This window comes from Podarcis pityusensis, assembly GCF_964106645.2.
Source record: "Podarcis pityusensis genome assembly, chromosome: 6".
Classification (NCBI taxonomy): domain Eukaryota; kingdom Metazoa; phylum Chordata; class Lepidosauria; order Squamata; family Lacertidae; genus Podarcis; species Podarcis pityusensis.
This window is the reverse complement of record NC_138030.1, coordinates 1,044,763-1,062,228: the sequence shown is the minus strand read 5'-3', so window position 1 is coordinate 1,062,228 and position 17,466 is coordinate 1,044,763. Positions and strand designations below refer to the sequence as shown.

The 17,466-nt window shown below is 48.1% G+C and overlaps 1 protein-coding gene across 2 annotated transcripts; it reads left to right on the top strand.

Annotated features, from left to right (window-relative positions):
• Window positions 1–10,571: 10,571 nt before the first annotated feature.
• On the top strand, window positions 10,572–17,143 carry LOC308480225 (WAP four-disulfide core domain protein 18-like). Of its 2 annotated transcripts, none has more exons than XM_081011682.1 (4): window positions 10,572–10,796; window positions 11,630–11,764; window positions 14,391–14,525; window positions 16,477–17,143. In XM_081011682.1, the coding sequence occupies exons 1-4, from the start codon at window positions 10,703–10,705 to the stop codon at window positions 16,491–16,493; spliced, it is 381 nt and encodes a 126-aa protein (XP_080867808.1). In that variant the 5' UTR covers window positions 10,572–10,702; the 3' UTR covers window positions 16,494–17,143. The 2 variants fall into 2 exon arrangements, with proteins under 2 accessions (XP_080867808.1, XP_080867809.1); XM_081011683.1 differs by having other exon boundaries at window positions 14,391–14,535.
• The last annotated feature ends 323 nt before the right edge of the window (window positions 17,144–17,466 follow it).

The window sequence follows — 17,466 nt, the reverse complement described above, 5'->3', positions numbered from 1 at the left end:
TTAACCCACAGCGCCACCCGCGTCCCTTTAAGCTGACCTTAGGATGGGGCTAATACAAGTGGAGTAATACCCAAGAGACCTTGGACTTCAAGCATCACCTAACTTCTCCTGCTTCTGGGATGTGTTTCATGACATGGGAGTCTGGTGGATGACAGAAAGGCAGGCTCACTGGATTGGGAACTGTGTTGTTTTTAATAATAATAATAATTTATTACTTACACCCCCATTCATCTGGCTGGGTTTCCCTAGCCACTCTGGGCGGCTTCCAACAAGAGATGAAAAATACATTAAATCTGCCAGCCCAAACCTGTCTTTCCTGCTACTTCGGGGAAACAGCGCCTAGGCAGACTGGGAGAGGACATTGTCCTGGACAAACAACGCTTGGCTGCTGCTCCCAGCACAATATCCTTCCCGGTAGCATCATTATCTTCCTCCTCTTCATGCTCTTGTGAAAACAGTCCCTATCTGGGTCACCCCAAATGCTGTTGGATGGAGAAGCATTTTCAGCTATGCTTCCCAGTGGCACAGCCATCAAAGTTGTATTTAATGCATGGAATTTATACACTGCTTGATTGTAAAAAGAAGAAGCTCAAAGCCGTTTCCAAAGGAGAAAGAATGATACAATCATCCATAAGAAATATAAGGACTTTCAAAAAGTTAAAATAATAATAGGCTGGAAACAGATTAAAACTCACATCAGCTTTGTAAACAATGTGGACAAGAGTGTCTAAACAATAATGTTTTTAGCAGTCACGAAAAGCGTACAGTGAAGGCGCCAGCTTTGAATCAATAGGTGGGAGTTACAACGTGTAGGCACTGCTAAAAGATCCTTCTGAGATTTAATTATTTTGTCTACATTGTTTGTTTCAAAGGCTGTGGTCTCAGCTGTTTCTTCAGTTGGCCAGCAAGACTTGGCAGAAGGCACCTTTTCAGGGCTGCACTGCATATTTTAGGGTCAAAAAAGGAGATTTATCTATTTTGCCCCAGCACAAAAGGTGAGAACGCATGAAGAGTCCTATGGCTGGATCAGACCCAAGGCTTGGCCCATCTAGTCCAGCAGCCTGTTCTCACAGTGGCCAAGCAGAAGTCCCAATGGGAAGCCCAAAGCGTCACCTGATGGGGTGGCCAAGAGCCTAGTTCTACTTGGGCTCCTGTGCCTTTGCAGTTCCATGACAGCTAGGCCAGCAGCTGTGCTGTTCCTCATAGTTGCATCTTGACGCCAGGTCTGTCTTCACTGTTGACATAACACTCAATCATATAGGGCTTTCAAAGTGATGGGAGGGAGCCTGTCTGGACCAGGAAACATGGTGGCTTCACAGAGGAGGAACTGCAATTGTACCAGTCAGAGTTGATGGTTGTGGTCACCCTGAGCCTTTGAGATAGCTGATGATGATGATTATAGCATACTTTATCAGAGATCCCAGGGCAGTGTACATTAAAAACACATTGCAGAACATCAATGATAAAAACACAATAAAAACTTACTAAAAATGCAAAAACAATGTGGCTGTGGTAAAAACAATGACATGCATTTCAAGCACGGTGGGAAGCCCACAAGCAGAATAGAAGCACAGGAGTCCTCTGCCTGCTCATGGTTTCCAGGAACTGGGATTCAGAAGCATTCCTGTGCCCAACTATGCAGGCAAAGCATAGCCATCCTGGCTAGAAGCCATCAGTGGCCCTCCATGAATTGGTCTAGCCCTCTTTTAAAACCATCCCAGTTAGTGGCACCAACTGCCTCCTGAAGCAGCAAATTCCACAGTTTATAAAGCTGCATCAAGAAGGACTTCCTTCCATCTTGAATCCAACCATTTCCAGTTAGACATTGGATGTCCATGGAGGTCCATGATGTTATGAGAGCTGCCAGAAAAACTTTACCGTATTTCTCCATGCCACACATCATTTTATGAACCTCTATCCTGTTACCTTACTTGTATTTTCTCTAAGCTAAAGAAATCCCAAATGTTGCAACTTTTCTTTGTAGGGCTTGGGCTCCATCCCTTTCCTAGTTTTGGTTGCCAGCTGCACTGGCTCCTGGTGGAGTACAGGGTCAGGTTTAAGGTGCTGGTTTTGACCTTTAAAGCCCTATACAGCCTAGGACCCATGTACCTTCGGGACCGCCTCTTCTGGTATGCCCCACAGAGGACCTTATGGTCAGTGGCTGAGCTTGTGCGCGTCCTGGGGTGTGTGGCACGCATCCTGGAGCTGTGATACGCTGCCTGCGGGGGCGTGGCACCCAGTTCAGGCGGGGGAACAGCCCTGATGGCACCCCCCAGGATCACGCTGCCAGAAGCAGTGCACTCCCCCCCCCTTAATCCGCCAGTGCTTACGGTCTGCTGACAACAACACCTTGAAGATCCCAGGCCCTAGGGAAATTAGATTGGCCTCGTCTAGAGCCAGGGCCTTTTCGGCCATGGCCCCGGCCTGGAGGAACACTCCCCCCCCAAGAGACCAGGGCACTGCGGGATTTGACATCTTTCCACAGGGCCTGCAAGATGGAGCTGTTCCGCTAGGCCTTTGGGCAGGATGCAGTTTGACTTACTTTCCATTGTATAAAACAAGCCCAAAGGAGGCCCCCAACCCGCTCACAGGTCCTTGTATGATCGGTGGAAACAGTTGGTCCTGGCGAGTATTAACCACTCCCAGTTCCACCCTGATAATTGCCACCTGCAGAGATTTTAACTTGTCTGAATTAATTTTAAGATGTATTTTAATTAATTGGTGTCTGTTTTTATGCTTCTTGCGTTGTTTTTATGATGTTAGCTTCTCTGAGCCCAGCCTTGGCCGGGGAGGGTGGGATACAAAAAACAATTCATTATTGTTGTTGTTGTTTAGTCATTTAGTCGTTTAGTCGTCTCCGCCTCTTTGTGACCCCATGGACCAGAGCACGCCAGGCCCTCCTGTCTTCCACTGCCTCCCACAGTTTGGTCAAACTCCTGCTGGTAGCTTCGAGAACACTGTCCCACCATCTGGTCCTCTGTCTTCCCCTTCTCCTTGGGCCCTCCATCTTTCCCAACATCAGGGTCTTTTCCAGGAAGTCTTCTCTTCTCATGAGGTAGCCAAAGTCTTGGAGCCTCAGCTTCAGGATCTGTCCTTCCAGTGAGCACTCAGGGCTGGTTTCCTTCAGAATGGAGAGGTTTGATCTTCTTGCAGTCCATGGGACTCTCAAGAGTCTCCTCCAGCACCAGAATTCAAAAGCATCCATTCTTCAGCGATCAGCCTTCTTGATGGTCCAGCTCTCACTTCCATACATCACTACTGGGAAAACCATAGTTTTAACTATACAGACCTTAATTTATTATTATTATAATATTATTATTAACTTTTCTTTGTAGGGCTTGGGCTCCATCCCTTTCCTAGTTTTGGTTGCCCTTTTCTGAACCTTTTCCGAAAAAAACATCCTATCGAGGGAAGGTGGTCAGAACTGCACATGGTATTCCAAATGCTTTCTCAATCTTCCAGTTCAAACGGTTAAGGGGTTTGTTTGTTTTCTGCAAGCCTGTGGTTCTTCGAACATGGCAGAAGGTGCTTGTTGGGCCCAGAAAGAGTGCACAGTGAAGTGGTCTGCTGATTGCGCTTGGAAGAGAGCATGAGGAGGCAAGAGGAGCCCCCTGCGCTGGATCAGGCCAAAGACCCTGCTGCTGCGCCATCATTCCATCCTCACTGTGGCCAACCAGGAGCATCAGGGGAGCCTCTGTGTGGGACATGTGCTGTTGTGTCTCTGAATGGGGAAATGGGGAATATATTGCAAAACAACCTCTTTGATCTTCCCTTGTACAGGGACCACAACCTGTGCAATACATGCTTCTCATCATTTCTTGGGCAATGATGGCCTCACCTTCCTACAGCCAATTAAATCTGGGCAGGACTCCCCTGAGGATGGGCCTTATAAAGCACCTGGCTACAGGCTAGACAGCACTCTGCTCTGCCTCACCATGAAGTCTGGTGGCCTCGTCTTCTTCCTCGTGGGGCTCTTCGCTCTCTGTGCCATGATGCCCTCTGCCTCAGCCCAAGGTATGTGACCCCATTGGGGCCAATCCTTCTGATGCTGCTTTGTGTGGGCCTCCAAGTGGGACCCCCTTCATCCCAAACCCCCAAACCCTTAAAAGTGTAGAGTCCAGGCTCTTCAGAGGAGCAGAGGCACTGCTATACCTGGGAATGTTGTAGGTGGCTCCACAGCGAATCCTTCAATGTGTTGCCATCTCCTGTAGGAAACCAGAGAGTTCTTATGGATGGGAGGAAGGAAGAGAAGTGGGGTGATAGCTGAGGAGGGGAGGGGAGGATGGAGATGCAGGCACCTCCCCAACACACACAAGCAACTAAAGGTGGCCCTTAAAGCTGCAGCCCAGGAGTTAAGCAGGTGCAGAAAGGAGGTCTCTGGTGCCCAGTCCATAGCTGGAAAGAACTTGCCATCAAGAAGAAGAAGAGTTTGGATTTGATATCTGCTTTATCACTACCCAAAGGAGTCTCAAAGCGGCTGACATTCTCCTTTCCCTCCCTCCCCCACAACAAACACTCTGTGAGGTGAGTGGGGCTGAGAGACTTCAGAGAAGTGTGACTGGTCCAAGGTTGTCCAGCAGCTGCATGTGGAGGAGTGGAGACGCGAACCCGGTTCCCCAGATTACGAGACTACTGCTCTGAACCACTCCACCACACTACACATCCCCATCAAGGTTTGGGGGTGGCCATTGTGGGAGACGTTAGCCAGCCCCAGCAAAGACTGATCCAGTTGCAACCCACATGTTCAACTCTGCTTAGAGGGAGGAGAAAAACAGGAGGAAACTTATTCATCTGGGCTGTGCTCGTCCTATAAAGGCTGGGGTAAATAAAGGCTTTTCAAATGTTGTCTCTGAGCCATAATGATGTTCTTTGTTTCAGGGAAGCCTGGAAATTGCCCTTTCTATGCTGCAATAGTGAAGCCACCTTGCATTAAGTGGTGTACTACAGATTATGATTGTCCTTCCGTCCAGAAATGCTGCTCAAAATTTTGCTCCATGGTCTGCGAAAACCCAAGTAAGATGCTGAGCCCCTTGTGGATGCTTTATTGTTATTTATTGCGCCCCCCCCCTTTCCCTTCACTATGGGGTCCCAGTGTGTGTTGCAGTTTGAAACTGCAGTTAAAACAAATTGCAGGAATAGAGTTGGTCCGCCAAAGATGTAGATATCTATCAGGTGGGAACAACACAATGAGGGTGCCAGACACACCTCTGTGGGAAGGGAGTTCCCCCAACTTAGGGGCTGCCCCAGAGATGACTTTGTCAGGGTGGAGGAACTGCCTTCTGATGTTTACTCCCAAGAGAGTCCGCAAGTATGGAGAAGCTCTCTCAGATAGTTGGTGCCTACGTTATTTAGGGCATTAGACATTAATGTAGGCACCTTGAATGCAGTCAGGAAAGGAACTAGGTGGGCTGAAGACAGCAGTTCTGCACAAATTGTCCAAGTTTTGCTCAAGAAGGGATGCCTGTTGCCTCTGAACTGACAGCTAAGAGATGGTCCATAATCATGACATGGGAACAGGGGGATGGGGCCATAGCTCTGTCAATGAGCACCTTGGTGCCAGGCTCCATCTGGGCATCTCCAGGTAAGGGAAACCCTTGTCGTCTGCTTAGCTAGGGTGATGAGCACCGATCTCTCTAGGGTTCTTGAATGCTTGAACCCTCTTTTACTCCCGCAGCAAACTGATGGCAGTGATGCACAGCCTGAAATCCCTGCAACTTCTACAGTTTTGGAGAGGTGAACCCAGCACCCAAGGAGTGAAGGCAACGATAAACCCAGCTCCCTCTTGACCCAATGGGCCCGATCCAGCTTCCTTCCCTGCCTGCAATAAAATGATTCCTGTGCCTGCATACCAGAGTGTCTTGTTCTTGAGTCTTGCTTGCTTATATCTTTCCAAAAGGGTGTTGGCAGGAGGGAGGGAGGAAGAGCCCTTGGCTGAGGGCTGTGGAAACCCAAGGGATCACACATACAGCCAGGGAAGGGCAGCTTCGCAATGGGGCAGAGTTAGGAGGGGAAATGCACTGGGTGAAGGGCAAATCCACCCCTCTTGAGTTCTATGGTCCCAACTTCCCAAATATCTGACCACCTCACCAGGCAGGGTTTGGTGGGCAAAATGTGTGTGTCTCATGTGTCACTTCTCGGATCCAGGTCCTTGGTAGTCTCTCTCTTGGAGCGTGTCCCTGCACTGCCTGCTTACTTGCCCACCTTCCTCTTTTGAAAGGAACAGGGCAGAAGGTGGCACCATCTGGGTGCGTAGAACCACCCTGCAATGATGGACAGAAAGGGTGACCAGAACTCCTGGGGCCTCCCCCTTCCCCACAGATGGTTGTGGGGTGGATGATGCTGAGCTGCCTTCTGCTCCCTCAGTCCTGCCTAACAGCCTGAAGCGGGACTCTGGCTCAGATCATTGTGGTGCCAACAACTGATCTCAGGGTTGCCATACTTCCTCATTTGTCAGCAGCGTCTGGGCGGAAATCGGCCAAATACCCATGAAAATCTGGCACATGGCTGCCCGTGCATTTATTTATTTATTTATTTATTTATTTATTTATTTATTTATTGTGATCTTGCCCAAAAATAGTTAACAACTTTGCCCACCCCCAAAAACCTGGATTTTCACTGTTTGAAATATGGCAACCCTGTTTCAAACAGAGTCCAAAAAGTGGCAGCCCTGTAGCATTATGATATTAGGCATAACACTGACAGGGAAACATCCCAGCCCCTTACTGAGCCAGAAGTGCCTGGCAGAGAGGAAGGTGAGCAGGACATGTTGAAAGTGGAGTCAAACAGGACCCAGATTGAGCCCAAAGGCAAGGCTGCCTAGGAAGGAAGTCCTCAAGGGATACTCCATCTTTGTGAAGGACCCATCCACCAGCACATAGGTGTGTCAATGAACAAAAGTGGGCATTGCCATGAAAGCAGGATGGCACCAGCAAGCCCCTTGACTGGACTCCCCCTTGTCAGGATGGGGAGGCGAGATTATGGGCATCCATTCAGACTCTCATGATGCCTGGTTTCTAGCAGAAGTGCACTTTTTAGAATAAGGACGTTCAATCTGGAGGTCACTGCACACCACAGAAGGAATTGCACTCCAAGCAGTCTTGATAGAACTCCCAGAGTCTGCTGATTGACTGGTGTCAATTCAACCTTGTTTACTTTGAGGAATTAGCACATAGAATCATAGAATCATAGAGTTGGAAGAGACCACAAGGGCCATCGACTCCAACCCCCTGCCAAGCAGGAAACACCATCAGAGCACTCCTGACATATGGTTGTCAAGCCTCTGCTTAAAGACCTCCAAAGAAGGAGACTCCACCACACTCCTTGGCAGCAAATTCCACTGTCGAACAGCTCTTACTGTCAGGAAGTTCTTCCTAATGTTTAGGTGGAATCTTCTTTCTTGTAGTTTGGATTCATTGCTCCGTGTCCGCTTCTCTGGAGCAGCAGAAAACTGTGGGAATGTTCAGGGGTGCAGGAGAGGATATATTGACTAATTATATCCTTATCCAACTTGTGCTAACAAGTTCCCAAAATATCAGCAGAGTTTATAGACATTCCCCTTTAAGTTCGCAACGGTAACGTCTGCACAGGTTCGCTAGAACCTCAATAATAATTACTCTGGTAATTTCCCCTTTGTTCCCTCTTAAAATACAAGACATGACACAGTCTTTATAAAAGTATAAAAGAGTTTACTCACGTTCTTTTCACAATATGATCCCAGAAGGCAGACAGCTTAAAAAAGGTAAAATACACTCAGAATCTATCTTATAGGAAGATAGTACTGTCCTCTCTTGGCTGAGGGCCAAGAGGGCATGTTGCTCCTTCAGAAGATGAAGATGAGAGAGAGAGATATGGCTGCCTGCCCTGTGCTTTTATCATTTACCTGCACAGGTGAGGCCACACCCACCTCTGGTCACATGCGGAGGAAGTCTGTCCCCAGGAAGTTTACCTGCTTGCTAGACAGACATCCCTCCCCATGTTCTAACATGTACACTCTAGGAATGTTGTCATTGACTGCTCCTGCATTTTACATCCCACAAAAACAACCTTTCTCCCTCCTCTATGTGACATCCTTTTATATATTTGAACATGGCTATCATATCACCCCTTAACCTCCTCTTCTCCAGGCTAAACATGCCCAGCTCCCTTAGCCGTTCCTCACAAGGACTTGGGCTGCTGCACTTTGCATCCATTGAACTGGCTCCCTCCTTGTCCTTCTGGCAGGTGAAGACTTTCCAACCGGCTTTCGGGAAGTGCTGTTTTAATGAAAGGGCTGGTGTGGTGCTGTTTTTATTGTAATTATTTGTTTGGCTTTAATAAATGAGATACACACATGCACACAATGTTTAATTGTTGTTTTCAATTTGTGTTTTATTCTATGCTTTTAGTGGTTATTATTATTATCTTTAAGCTGCCTTGAGTCCCATCAGGGAGAAAGGCAGGGTAAGGTAATAATAATAATAATAATAATAATAATAATAATAATAATGGTAAAGGTACCCCTGACCGTTCGGTCCAGTCGTGACCAACTCTGGCGTTGTGGTGCTCATCTTGCTTTACTGGACGAGGGAGCCAGCGTAGAGCTTCCGGGTCATGTGGCCAGCATGACTAAGCCGCTTCTGGCAAACCAGAGCAGCACACGGAAAAGCCGTTTACCTTCCTGCCGGAGTGGTACCTATTTATCTACTTGCACTTTGAGGTGCTTTTGAACTGCTAGGTGGGCAGGAGCAGGGACTGAGCAATGGGAGCTGACCCTGTCGCGGGGATTCAAACCGCCAACCTTCTGATTGGCAAGTCCTAGGCTCTGTGGTTTAACCCATAGCACCACCTGCGTCCTAATAATTATAGTAGTAGCCAGAACCTCCTCTGGATGTGGCTGAGGCATGTGCCAGCTTGCCAGCTTGCCTTTTCCAGGAACAGCTTACAGCAGCTGACACAGCAGATGTTCTGTGATAAGACTTCTGGCCGCAGTTCCCAGCTGAGCACCCACATCCAGCAGCACTTTCAAGGCTCAGGTGGAACTCAGATGACAAAATGCAGCTCCACCCAAGACCGGTTGTAAATTTAGCCACAGATTAGCTAATTCTCTGGCAAAGTGTCCGCCTTGTTGCCTAGATCCATTTCCAGTTTGGTAGCTTCTGTGATCTGGTCCTTGGCTGCTTTCAAGCAACGGTTATTCATTCATTCATTTAGATATTTGTACACCACAGGTGTGTGTGTGTGTGTGTGTGTGTGTGTGTGGTTTACAGCAATAAAAACACAAACCCATACAATAAAAAAGTTAAAAGCAGACATCGATTAACATTGTGGAACAATTTATTCTTAATTGCTTGCATAGGCCTGGTGGAATAGCAAAATTTTCAGCAGGCAAACTGGCACAGAAGGCGCCTGTTGAATCTCTAGTGGCAGAGAGTTCCACAGGACTTGGCCAATAACCCTAAAGCTTAGTCTACTTGTTGCTGTCAAATGAACCTCATCAACTTGGGGAATGACCAGTGATGCTTCTGCATGTGATCTCAGTTATCTCAGCACACCTTCTGTCTCTCTGTGGCCTTCTTGGGATATGTGGAGGAGGAGGGGGGAAAGACCGCTCTCGTTCTCAGGCTGCCAATACCATGTTCCAGATCTCCCTACAGTTTCATGCAGCTGTTCAACAGAGCCACTTCCGCCCTGCAGAGGAGGTGGGGTTGCAGGAATCCCCAGCTGCGTCACCCCCTGGCCAGCCAATCAGCTGGCTCTGAGGGTGTGGCCTGCCCTATTTAACACAGGCGCAGCAGGGGATCACCCTCTTTGCCGGTCCACCAGCTGTTCCTGTTTCCCACCCTCCCACTCTATAAGGTTTTTGTTCCTGGACCTTGCTATGGACCTTCGTTGGTTGCCGTTGAATTTTTCCACTTGGCAAATTGGAACCGGCCACTTGGTTTTCGCCTACCTCGTAGCAAATCGTCACAACTGTCTGGGTATTGGCGGTTAGGCCAATATTGTTCAGTATTGTTCTGTAGATGGAAGAGGTGAGGTAGCGCCATCACTTGCCCCACTTACTGAAGGGTAGTCCAATAAAGGATTCCAGGGGCCCTGTCCAAAGCCTAAGGAGGTTAGGGCCCAAGGCACGCCCCCTAGTGGTGACCCCGGGGGAGTTCCTAGTTGATGTGCATCAGCGGGACTCCCCCTACTGGTGGTTAACCCTTCCCGGACTTCAAGCAGACGGGCTGGAGTCGGATATTGATATTGATTGTAATAATATTTTCATGCTCTCAGCTACACTTTTGCTAGCGGTAACATTTTTGCTGTTTTATTTTTTTTTACTCAGGGGACAAAGAGCTGCCCATTGAGAATCACCAGCAATGTTGCCCTCCACCTCGCACGCAACCCCCCTTCTGCCAAGCCAGGTCAGGGCTGTGGGGTTTCCCCATGTCCTGGGGTTTACTCCTGCCAGAAGCCAGCAGAACCAGGAAGCTCCAGTTTTGACTGGAAAAAGTTGCCAACAATGGCCCCAAACAGGTATGAACCAATCTCCGGAGGCAATGTCTTCATTTCCTGCCAAAACCCATTTTTTGTGTGAAAAGGTCACCCAAACTGTCGTCTCATCGTTGCATCACCTGCTAATTTTTGGCTCTGGTTCCAAAGCCAACCTCTTCTTCAAGGAGGGCTTATATATCCCCGAGGGGCTGGGTCTTGGCACTCACGCCTCTCTTCAAGCTGCACCATGAAGTCTGCCCTCGTGGTCCTTGGGGGGCTCCTCATCCTTTGTGCTGAGCTGACAACGGCAGGTTCTCAGACGCCAGACTGCGAGTCAGAAGGTAAGCAGCACTGCCAGGAAGGGGCCTTCAAACTGCCGGTTAATCAAAGGCAGAGGCTCCCTTGGAAGGTAGTGGACTCTCCTTCACTTGAGGTTTATACGTAGTAATGGATGGCCACCTGTCAGGGATTCTTTAGCTGGGATTCCTGTGTCACAGGGGGTTGGACTAGATGAACCTTTGAGGTTCCAATTCTGGAATGCTGTGATCTTGGTGTGCTGCTAAAAGACAGCTGCATTCCCCACCTGCCCAGCCTAGCCCTTTGTGTTATATTATTATATACACATACAGTCCCATGTCCAGTCCTGGGTGCCACAGTTTAAGAAGGATATTAACGAGCTGGAAGGTGTGCAGAGGAGGGCAACAGAGGTGATCAAGGGTCTGGGAGCCAAGCCTTGTGAGGAACAGTTGAGGGAGTTGGGTATATTTTGCCTGGAGAAGAGAAGACTTAGAGCCCTCTTCAAATGCCTCAACGGCTGTCACATGGAAGATGGAGCAAGCAGTTTTTCTGCTGCTCCGAAGAGTAGGACCCAAGCCAATGGATTACAATTACAAGAAGATGATGACTCAACATCAGGAATACCTTTCTGATGATAAGAGCTGTTTGACAGTAGAACAGGCTCCCTCGTGAGGTGGTGGACTCTCATTCCTTGAAGGGCTTTAGGCAGAGGTTGGATGGTCACCTGCAGGGATTCTTGAGCTGAGGCTTGGACTTGATGACCCTGGGAGATCCCTTCCAACTCTACAAATCTATAAGAGAGCCTGGAGCCCAGAGTAAGCTGACTTAAAAGACCCCCACTCCACTGCTGGGAAGTCATGTGGTTGTTCTGTTCCAGGGAAGCCAGGATACTGCCCCACACCGGATGGTGCTGGAACATGTGTGGAGGAATGTTCTGGAGATGATTCATGTCCTGGGGACAAGAAGTGCTGCAGCAACAACTGTGGCCACACTTGCCAAACTCCACTAAACGGTAAGAAGTCATTTCCCCTCAGAAGCAGACTAGAGTCTTGGGGTTCACCAGTCTCGCCTTCAGTGGGATGTCACCTATATCAGAGGGAGGTGGGGTGTATGGGAAAGAGCTGGGACCTGTGAGCTTGTCCACTTTTTACTGAGGAGCTCAGCAAGAACTGAGAGGTCAGAATCCAGCCATTCAGCAGCTGTTAAGATTCTTAGCTTTATCAATTCCCCAGGACTTCAATGTGCTTCTGGCACAAAGGCTTTCAAGCACTCCTGAGAAATACTCAAAGGGACAAGTGTAGCCCTTGTCTCTGAGAAAACCTCCCACTAATGATCTTTTTTAATCACCATGTGTTTTACCAGTAATATTTCTATTCCAACAACAATGCTGAGGTCATACAAGCTCACAGTAGTTAACAATGGCAATTAACAAATGCTACAATCATTACAATCGTATTGGAAGGTCAAGTGTATCTTTAAAAAAGGCACAAAACAATTGCATACGTCAAACAATTGTTCAAGTGAGACAGCCCTTCAAATATCTGAAGGGCTGTCGCATGGACAATTTGGCCCTTGTTTTCTGCTGCTCCCAAGGGGAGGACCCAAACCAATGGATTCAAATGACAAGAAAAGAGATCCTGACTAAACATTAAGAATCACTTTCTGACAGTGAGTTAGTTGTTCCACAGTGGAATGGACACCCTTGGAAAGGGATGGACACTCCCTCGTTGGAGGTCTTTAAGCAGAGGCTGGAGGGCCATCTGTCAGGGATTCTTGAGCTGGAATTCCTGCATTGCAGGGGGTTGGACTGGATGACCCTCGGGCAGTGCTTTTTTCCTTAAAAATTTTTTGGGGGGTACTCTCATTTTCCTAGGTAAAGGGACCCCTGACCATTAGGTCCAGTCATGACTGACTCTGGGTTTGCGGTGCTCATCTCTCTTTATTGGCTGAGGGAGCCGGCGTACAGCTTCTGGGTCATGTGGCCAGCATGACTAAGCCGCTTCTGGTGAACCAGAGCAGCGCACGGAAACAGCGTTTACCTTCCCACCGGAATGGTACCTATTTATCTACATGCTTTCAAACTGCTAGGTTTGCAGGAGTAGGGACCTAGCAACGGGAGCTCACCCCGTCGCGGGGATTCAAACCACCAACCTTCTGATTGGCAAGTCCTAGGCTCTGTGGTTTAACCCACAGAGCCATCTGCATCCCTCTCATTTTCCTACTCATATTGAAATACTGACTCTCAATGAAGCCAAACTTAAGATTCACAAAATGTTTAAGGGTATGCGCACCCCCCACGTCCCCCCAGAAAAAGCACTGCCCTCAGGTCATCTACGATTCTGAGTTATTCAGAGCCAGCCCTGTGCCAGCTGGCTGACTCTCTCTGTGCTGGGAAAGGAGGGGGAACACTGCCTTTCGAGAGTGCCAGAGTCTGTGGGGTTAGGATACTGACCCCAACACCAACATCAGAATAAAGGAACAGAGGTGTGACTTCCCAGACCCTCTCAAAGCCAACGAAGTGGGGAAAGCTGAAAGAGGACATCGCAGACCATCACCTGCTTCCCAAATAAAGTTATGAGGACCCTGGGGAGGATGCAGTCAACACCCCCCCCCCCGAAACCCAGTGCGGATCAGAAGGGTCCTTGGTCTTGGCTCATTGTGGGAGGGAGAGATGATGAAGGCATCTCCTGCCATGGAATCCAGAGGAACTTCACGTCCTCTTCCAGGATCCCATCATGTGGGATGTGAAACACAAGAGCAGTCAAGTACAACATTCCTAGAGTGAACATGTTTACACAAGGGGAGGAATGTTTGTCCAGCCAGCAGCTAAACTTCCTGTTTCCTTCTGGGCTGGGAGAGACTTCCTCTGCATGTGACTAGAGGTGGGCATGGCCTCACCTGTGCAGGTAACGACAAAAGCACAGGGCAGGGCAGCCATCTCTCTCTCTGTGACTACCTGCATCGAAGAAGCAACATCTGCTTAGCCAAAGATGCTCTCTTGGCCTCCAGCCAAGAGAGGACAAAGGGACTGTCTCCTTATGAGAGTTTCCAGGCATATATAACTTTTCTAAGCTAAATCTGCCTTCTGGGATCTGGTTGTGAACAGAATGTGAGTAAGCTCTTTTTATACTTTTATACTGTGTCGTGCCTTATCTTTTATGAGGGAATAAGGGGGAAATACCAGAACAGTTACCGGTATTATAGAGGCTTTAGTGAGCCTGAGCAAACGCATCCGCTGCAAGTTTAAAAAGGGGAATGTTGCTCTGCTAAATTGTGAACTTGTTTACACAAGTTGGAAAGGCTATAATCAAACAACATATCCTCTCCTGCATCCCTGAACATTCCCACACATCACACCCACCCACCCCCAATTTGAAAATCTGCTGTTATAACCTTTATTCCCAAGGTGGGTGACTCTCCTAAATCCCAACCTGGGGAAAGCGCCCACACCCCAGACCCAGACCATTGGACTCCTCCACCTGGGGAGAGTCCATTCTGCAGTACGCCTGTTGTGCTGCCCATCACCTAGCCTTTGGGCTCTGGGTGGCTTATAAGTTCAAGAGGACAGGACTGGATCCATGGGAAATCGTGAGTTCCATGGTTTTACAGTCTCTCTTTTGTGTGTGTTTTCCCCACAGTAAAACCCGGCGAGTGCCCCAAGTTCAAAATCCCTCCTGGGCTGCCATGCAAAATGGATTGCTGCGAGGACAACCACTGCAAAGGGACCGACAAATGCTGCCCAATGGGATGCAGCAAGATTTGCGCCCCGGCAGGTGAGGCCAGGTGGTGCAGCGGCTGAAGCACACGACTAGAGTCTGGTCCTCTCCTTTTTAAAATATATTATTTTTTATTGGATTTCCAAATCATTACAAATCAGTCCAAATTACTTTGATTTAATACAATTTCTTTTTTAAAAATCAGGTTTTCTGCTACTGTTGCAAACATGTCCATCTCTTCCTCCTGTTGATATATAATCTCTTCTTTAATATTCATTTCATCCTTTATTAGTTGTTGTCCATTCTTACAGCAAGCCATTATTTCCTCCTCTTGGGCAGCACCTCTTATGAATATAAAATCCATTTCATGTCTGTAGTCCTTCGTAATCTTCTTGTTGTCTCAGACCTGGTGTGCTGGGAGAGTCGATTATCATCTTCCTTTGTTCAGTCTTTGCAGTGTTTGCAAGATCACATCCCAACTTCCGCTATTCATCACTCGCATACAGGCTGCAGCTACAAATAAGTCCCAGAGAACATAAACAAACTCTGCCATTAAAACTCCACTCCGAGTTCTTCCTCGGCACACGGTTGCAGTCTGTAACTGAGTCTGGCCCAGGAGCCAGTGTGGTGTAGTGGTTAAGAGTGGTAGTCTCCTAATCTGGGGAACCGGGTTCGCGTCTCCGCTCCTCCACATGCAGCTGCCGGGTGACCTTGGGCCAGTCACACTTCTCTGAAGTCTCTCAGCCCCACTCACCTCACAGAGTGTTTCTTGTGGGGGAGGAAGGGAAAGGAGAATGTTAGCTGCTTTGAGACTCCTGAAGGGGAGTGAAAGGCGGGATATCAAATCCAAACTCCTCCTCCTCCTCCTCCTCCTCCTCCTCTTCTTCTTCTTCTTCTTCTTCTTCTTCTTCTTCTTCTTCTTCTCCTGACCATTGCTATGTCCCTCTCTTCTCCCCACAAGATGCAAGCGCACCTCATTTCAGGAGGCAGTGATGACTACCAGCTTGGATGGTTTTAAAAGAGGATTAGAAAAATTAATAGAGGAGAAGTCTGTTGGTGCCTGGCGTGCTCTGGTCCATAGGGTCACAAAGAGTTGGAGACGACTAAACAGCAACAGCCAGGATGACCATGCGCTGCCTCCATTGTGTTTCTGAATACCACTTGTAGGATAAAAAAATTCCTTCCAGTAGCACCTTAAAGACCAACTAAGTTAGTTCTTGGTATGAGCTTTCGTGTGCATGCACACTTCTTCAGATACACTGAAACAGAAGTTGCCAGATCCTTCTATATAGTGAGAAGGTGGGGAGGGGTATTACTCAGAAGGGTGGTGGGAATGGATAACATGTAACTTGTAGGATAACATGGTAGAGGAGAGCTGGCTCTTGAGCTTGGATCCTGCTAGCTGATTTCCCACACTGAGAACAGAGTGCTGGCCTGATCCAGCAGGCTCTTCTGACATTCCTGTGTTCTGATAGAGCCCTTGGTGCAGCGGATAAATGAGCAGGAAAAGCAACCATCTTTTTTCTTTCTTAACAGTGACCGATGGTGAGGAAACCAGCCTTGTTTCCAAATATTCCTCTTGTCGTCACAAAAGAGGGGGTGGGTCCATCAGGCAGAGAAGCTCCTGGCCTGAACAGATGTAACTGTCTTCCACCAAGGTTGCCCTGGATCTTGCCCAATTGCCCACAGCTTTGCATAAACCATTGCTTCATTCTACTGAAAACTGGCCCCGCCTGAGCCCATTCCTCAGATCTCTCTCTAGTTCCTGACTGTCCCTTCATTTGCATTTATTTATTTTTTACAAGCGAGCCTTTCATTTGGTCCCTCATCCAAAGGCCAGGGGTTGAATAGGCATTGCTCAGTGGTGGCAAGGATGGCTGACTGGCATGCAGAAGGTCTCAGGTTCAATGTCTACCACCCCCAGAAAACAAGACACTACAAATGGAGCAGCTCACCCAGGGCACGACTCCTTCACCTCCCTCTAAATGTTCCCTTCTGCTCTTCCCAGGTTTTGATAAGGCCTAAAGGGCAGCAGGGCCCAGAGGAGTCCAGCTGAAGGACACAGCTTCACTGCTCGCCAAAGGTGGGCTCCCAACTCATGAGCCCAGGCAGTTCTCCCATCAACCACCTGGAATTTCTGCTTCTTCAATGCTTCTGGAACAGATGCGCCTTGAGAACAGCTGCTTCAAGTCTCACACAACTGTCTTACAGGGGGAGACTCTTGCTCTCTCTAGTAAACGTGCATGGAACAAGCAACCAGAACTCTCCCCACAACTCCCATTTACACTTGCAAAGTAGAATTATAAATAATTGTACCATATAAGGTTTCGACTTACAGAGCATGCTCAGAAGGAATATGGTCGGTAACTGGAGGTGAAATCTAATCCTGCCAATAAAATTCTAGCAGACCTTTGTCTGAAGGCGCATCTAGTACGCATGCTTCTCACTGTAGTAACTTTAGAGGAATTACAGGGTTAAGTGCCTTATAAGGAAATGGGGTAAGAGGAACTGAGTACTTTGATTGGATAGGAAATTTAAACTTAATGGAAGGTGTGGAATTTTTGCCAAATGTATAAAAGTGTTTGGAACGCTGTATCTGGCGGCCAGTTGATTTGGGACAACAAAAGCCCTGCTGGTCCTTTCTGTACAGAAATAAAAGACAACAGGACTCCTTCTCCACTCGCTGACTCATGTGGTTTTGGTTATATCCATGAGGCAGGGCAAGCTTTGATTGCAGCTATTTCATCAATACTGCCCACAACAAACAGAACTATTTCCCAGGCCTGGCCTCCCTTGGAAACAAGGAGAAATGTTCCAGTTGGAGCCCAAAGGAAGCTTTGACCCCATTCAGCTGAATCTTCTGAGTCCTAACCTTCCTTTTCTATTTTAAAGTGTCGGGGCAGCTCCACATTTACAAATGGAAAATGCCCTTTTATTACCCCACCTGCAAATATGCCAACCTCAGTGGCAGGTTGCATTGAAGGGGGTTGGACTAGAT

Coding starts and splice junctions, on each gene's coding strand:
- LOC308480225 (XM_081011682.1), top strand. CDS start 10,703: ATGAAGTCTGCCCTCGTGGTCCTTGGGGGGCTCCTCATCCTTTGTGCT. Junction 10,797..11,629: donor GCCAGACTGCGAGTCAGAAG/GTAAGCAGCACT, acceptor GTTCTGTTCCAG/GGAAGCCAGGATACTGCCCC. Junction 11,765..14,390: donor TTGCCAAACTCCACTAAACG/GTAAGAAGTCAT, acceptor TTTTCCCCACAG/TAAAACCCGGCGAGTGCCCC.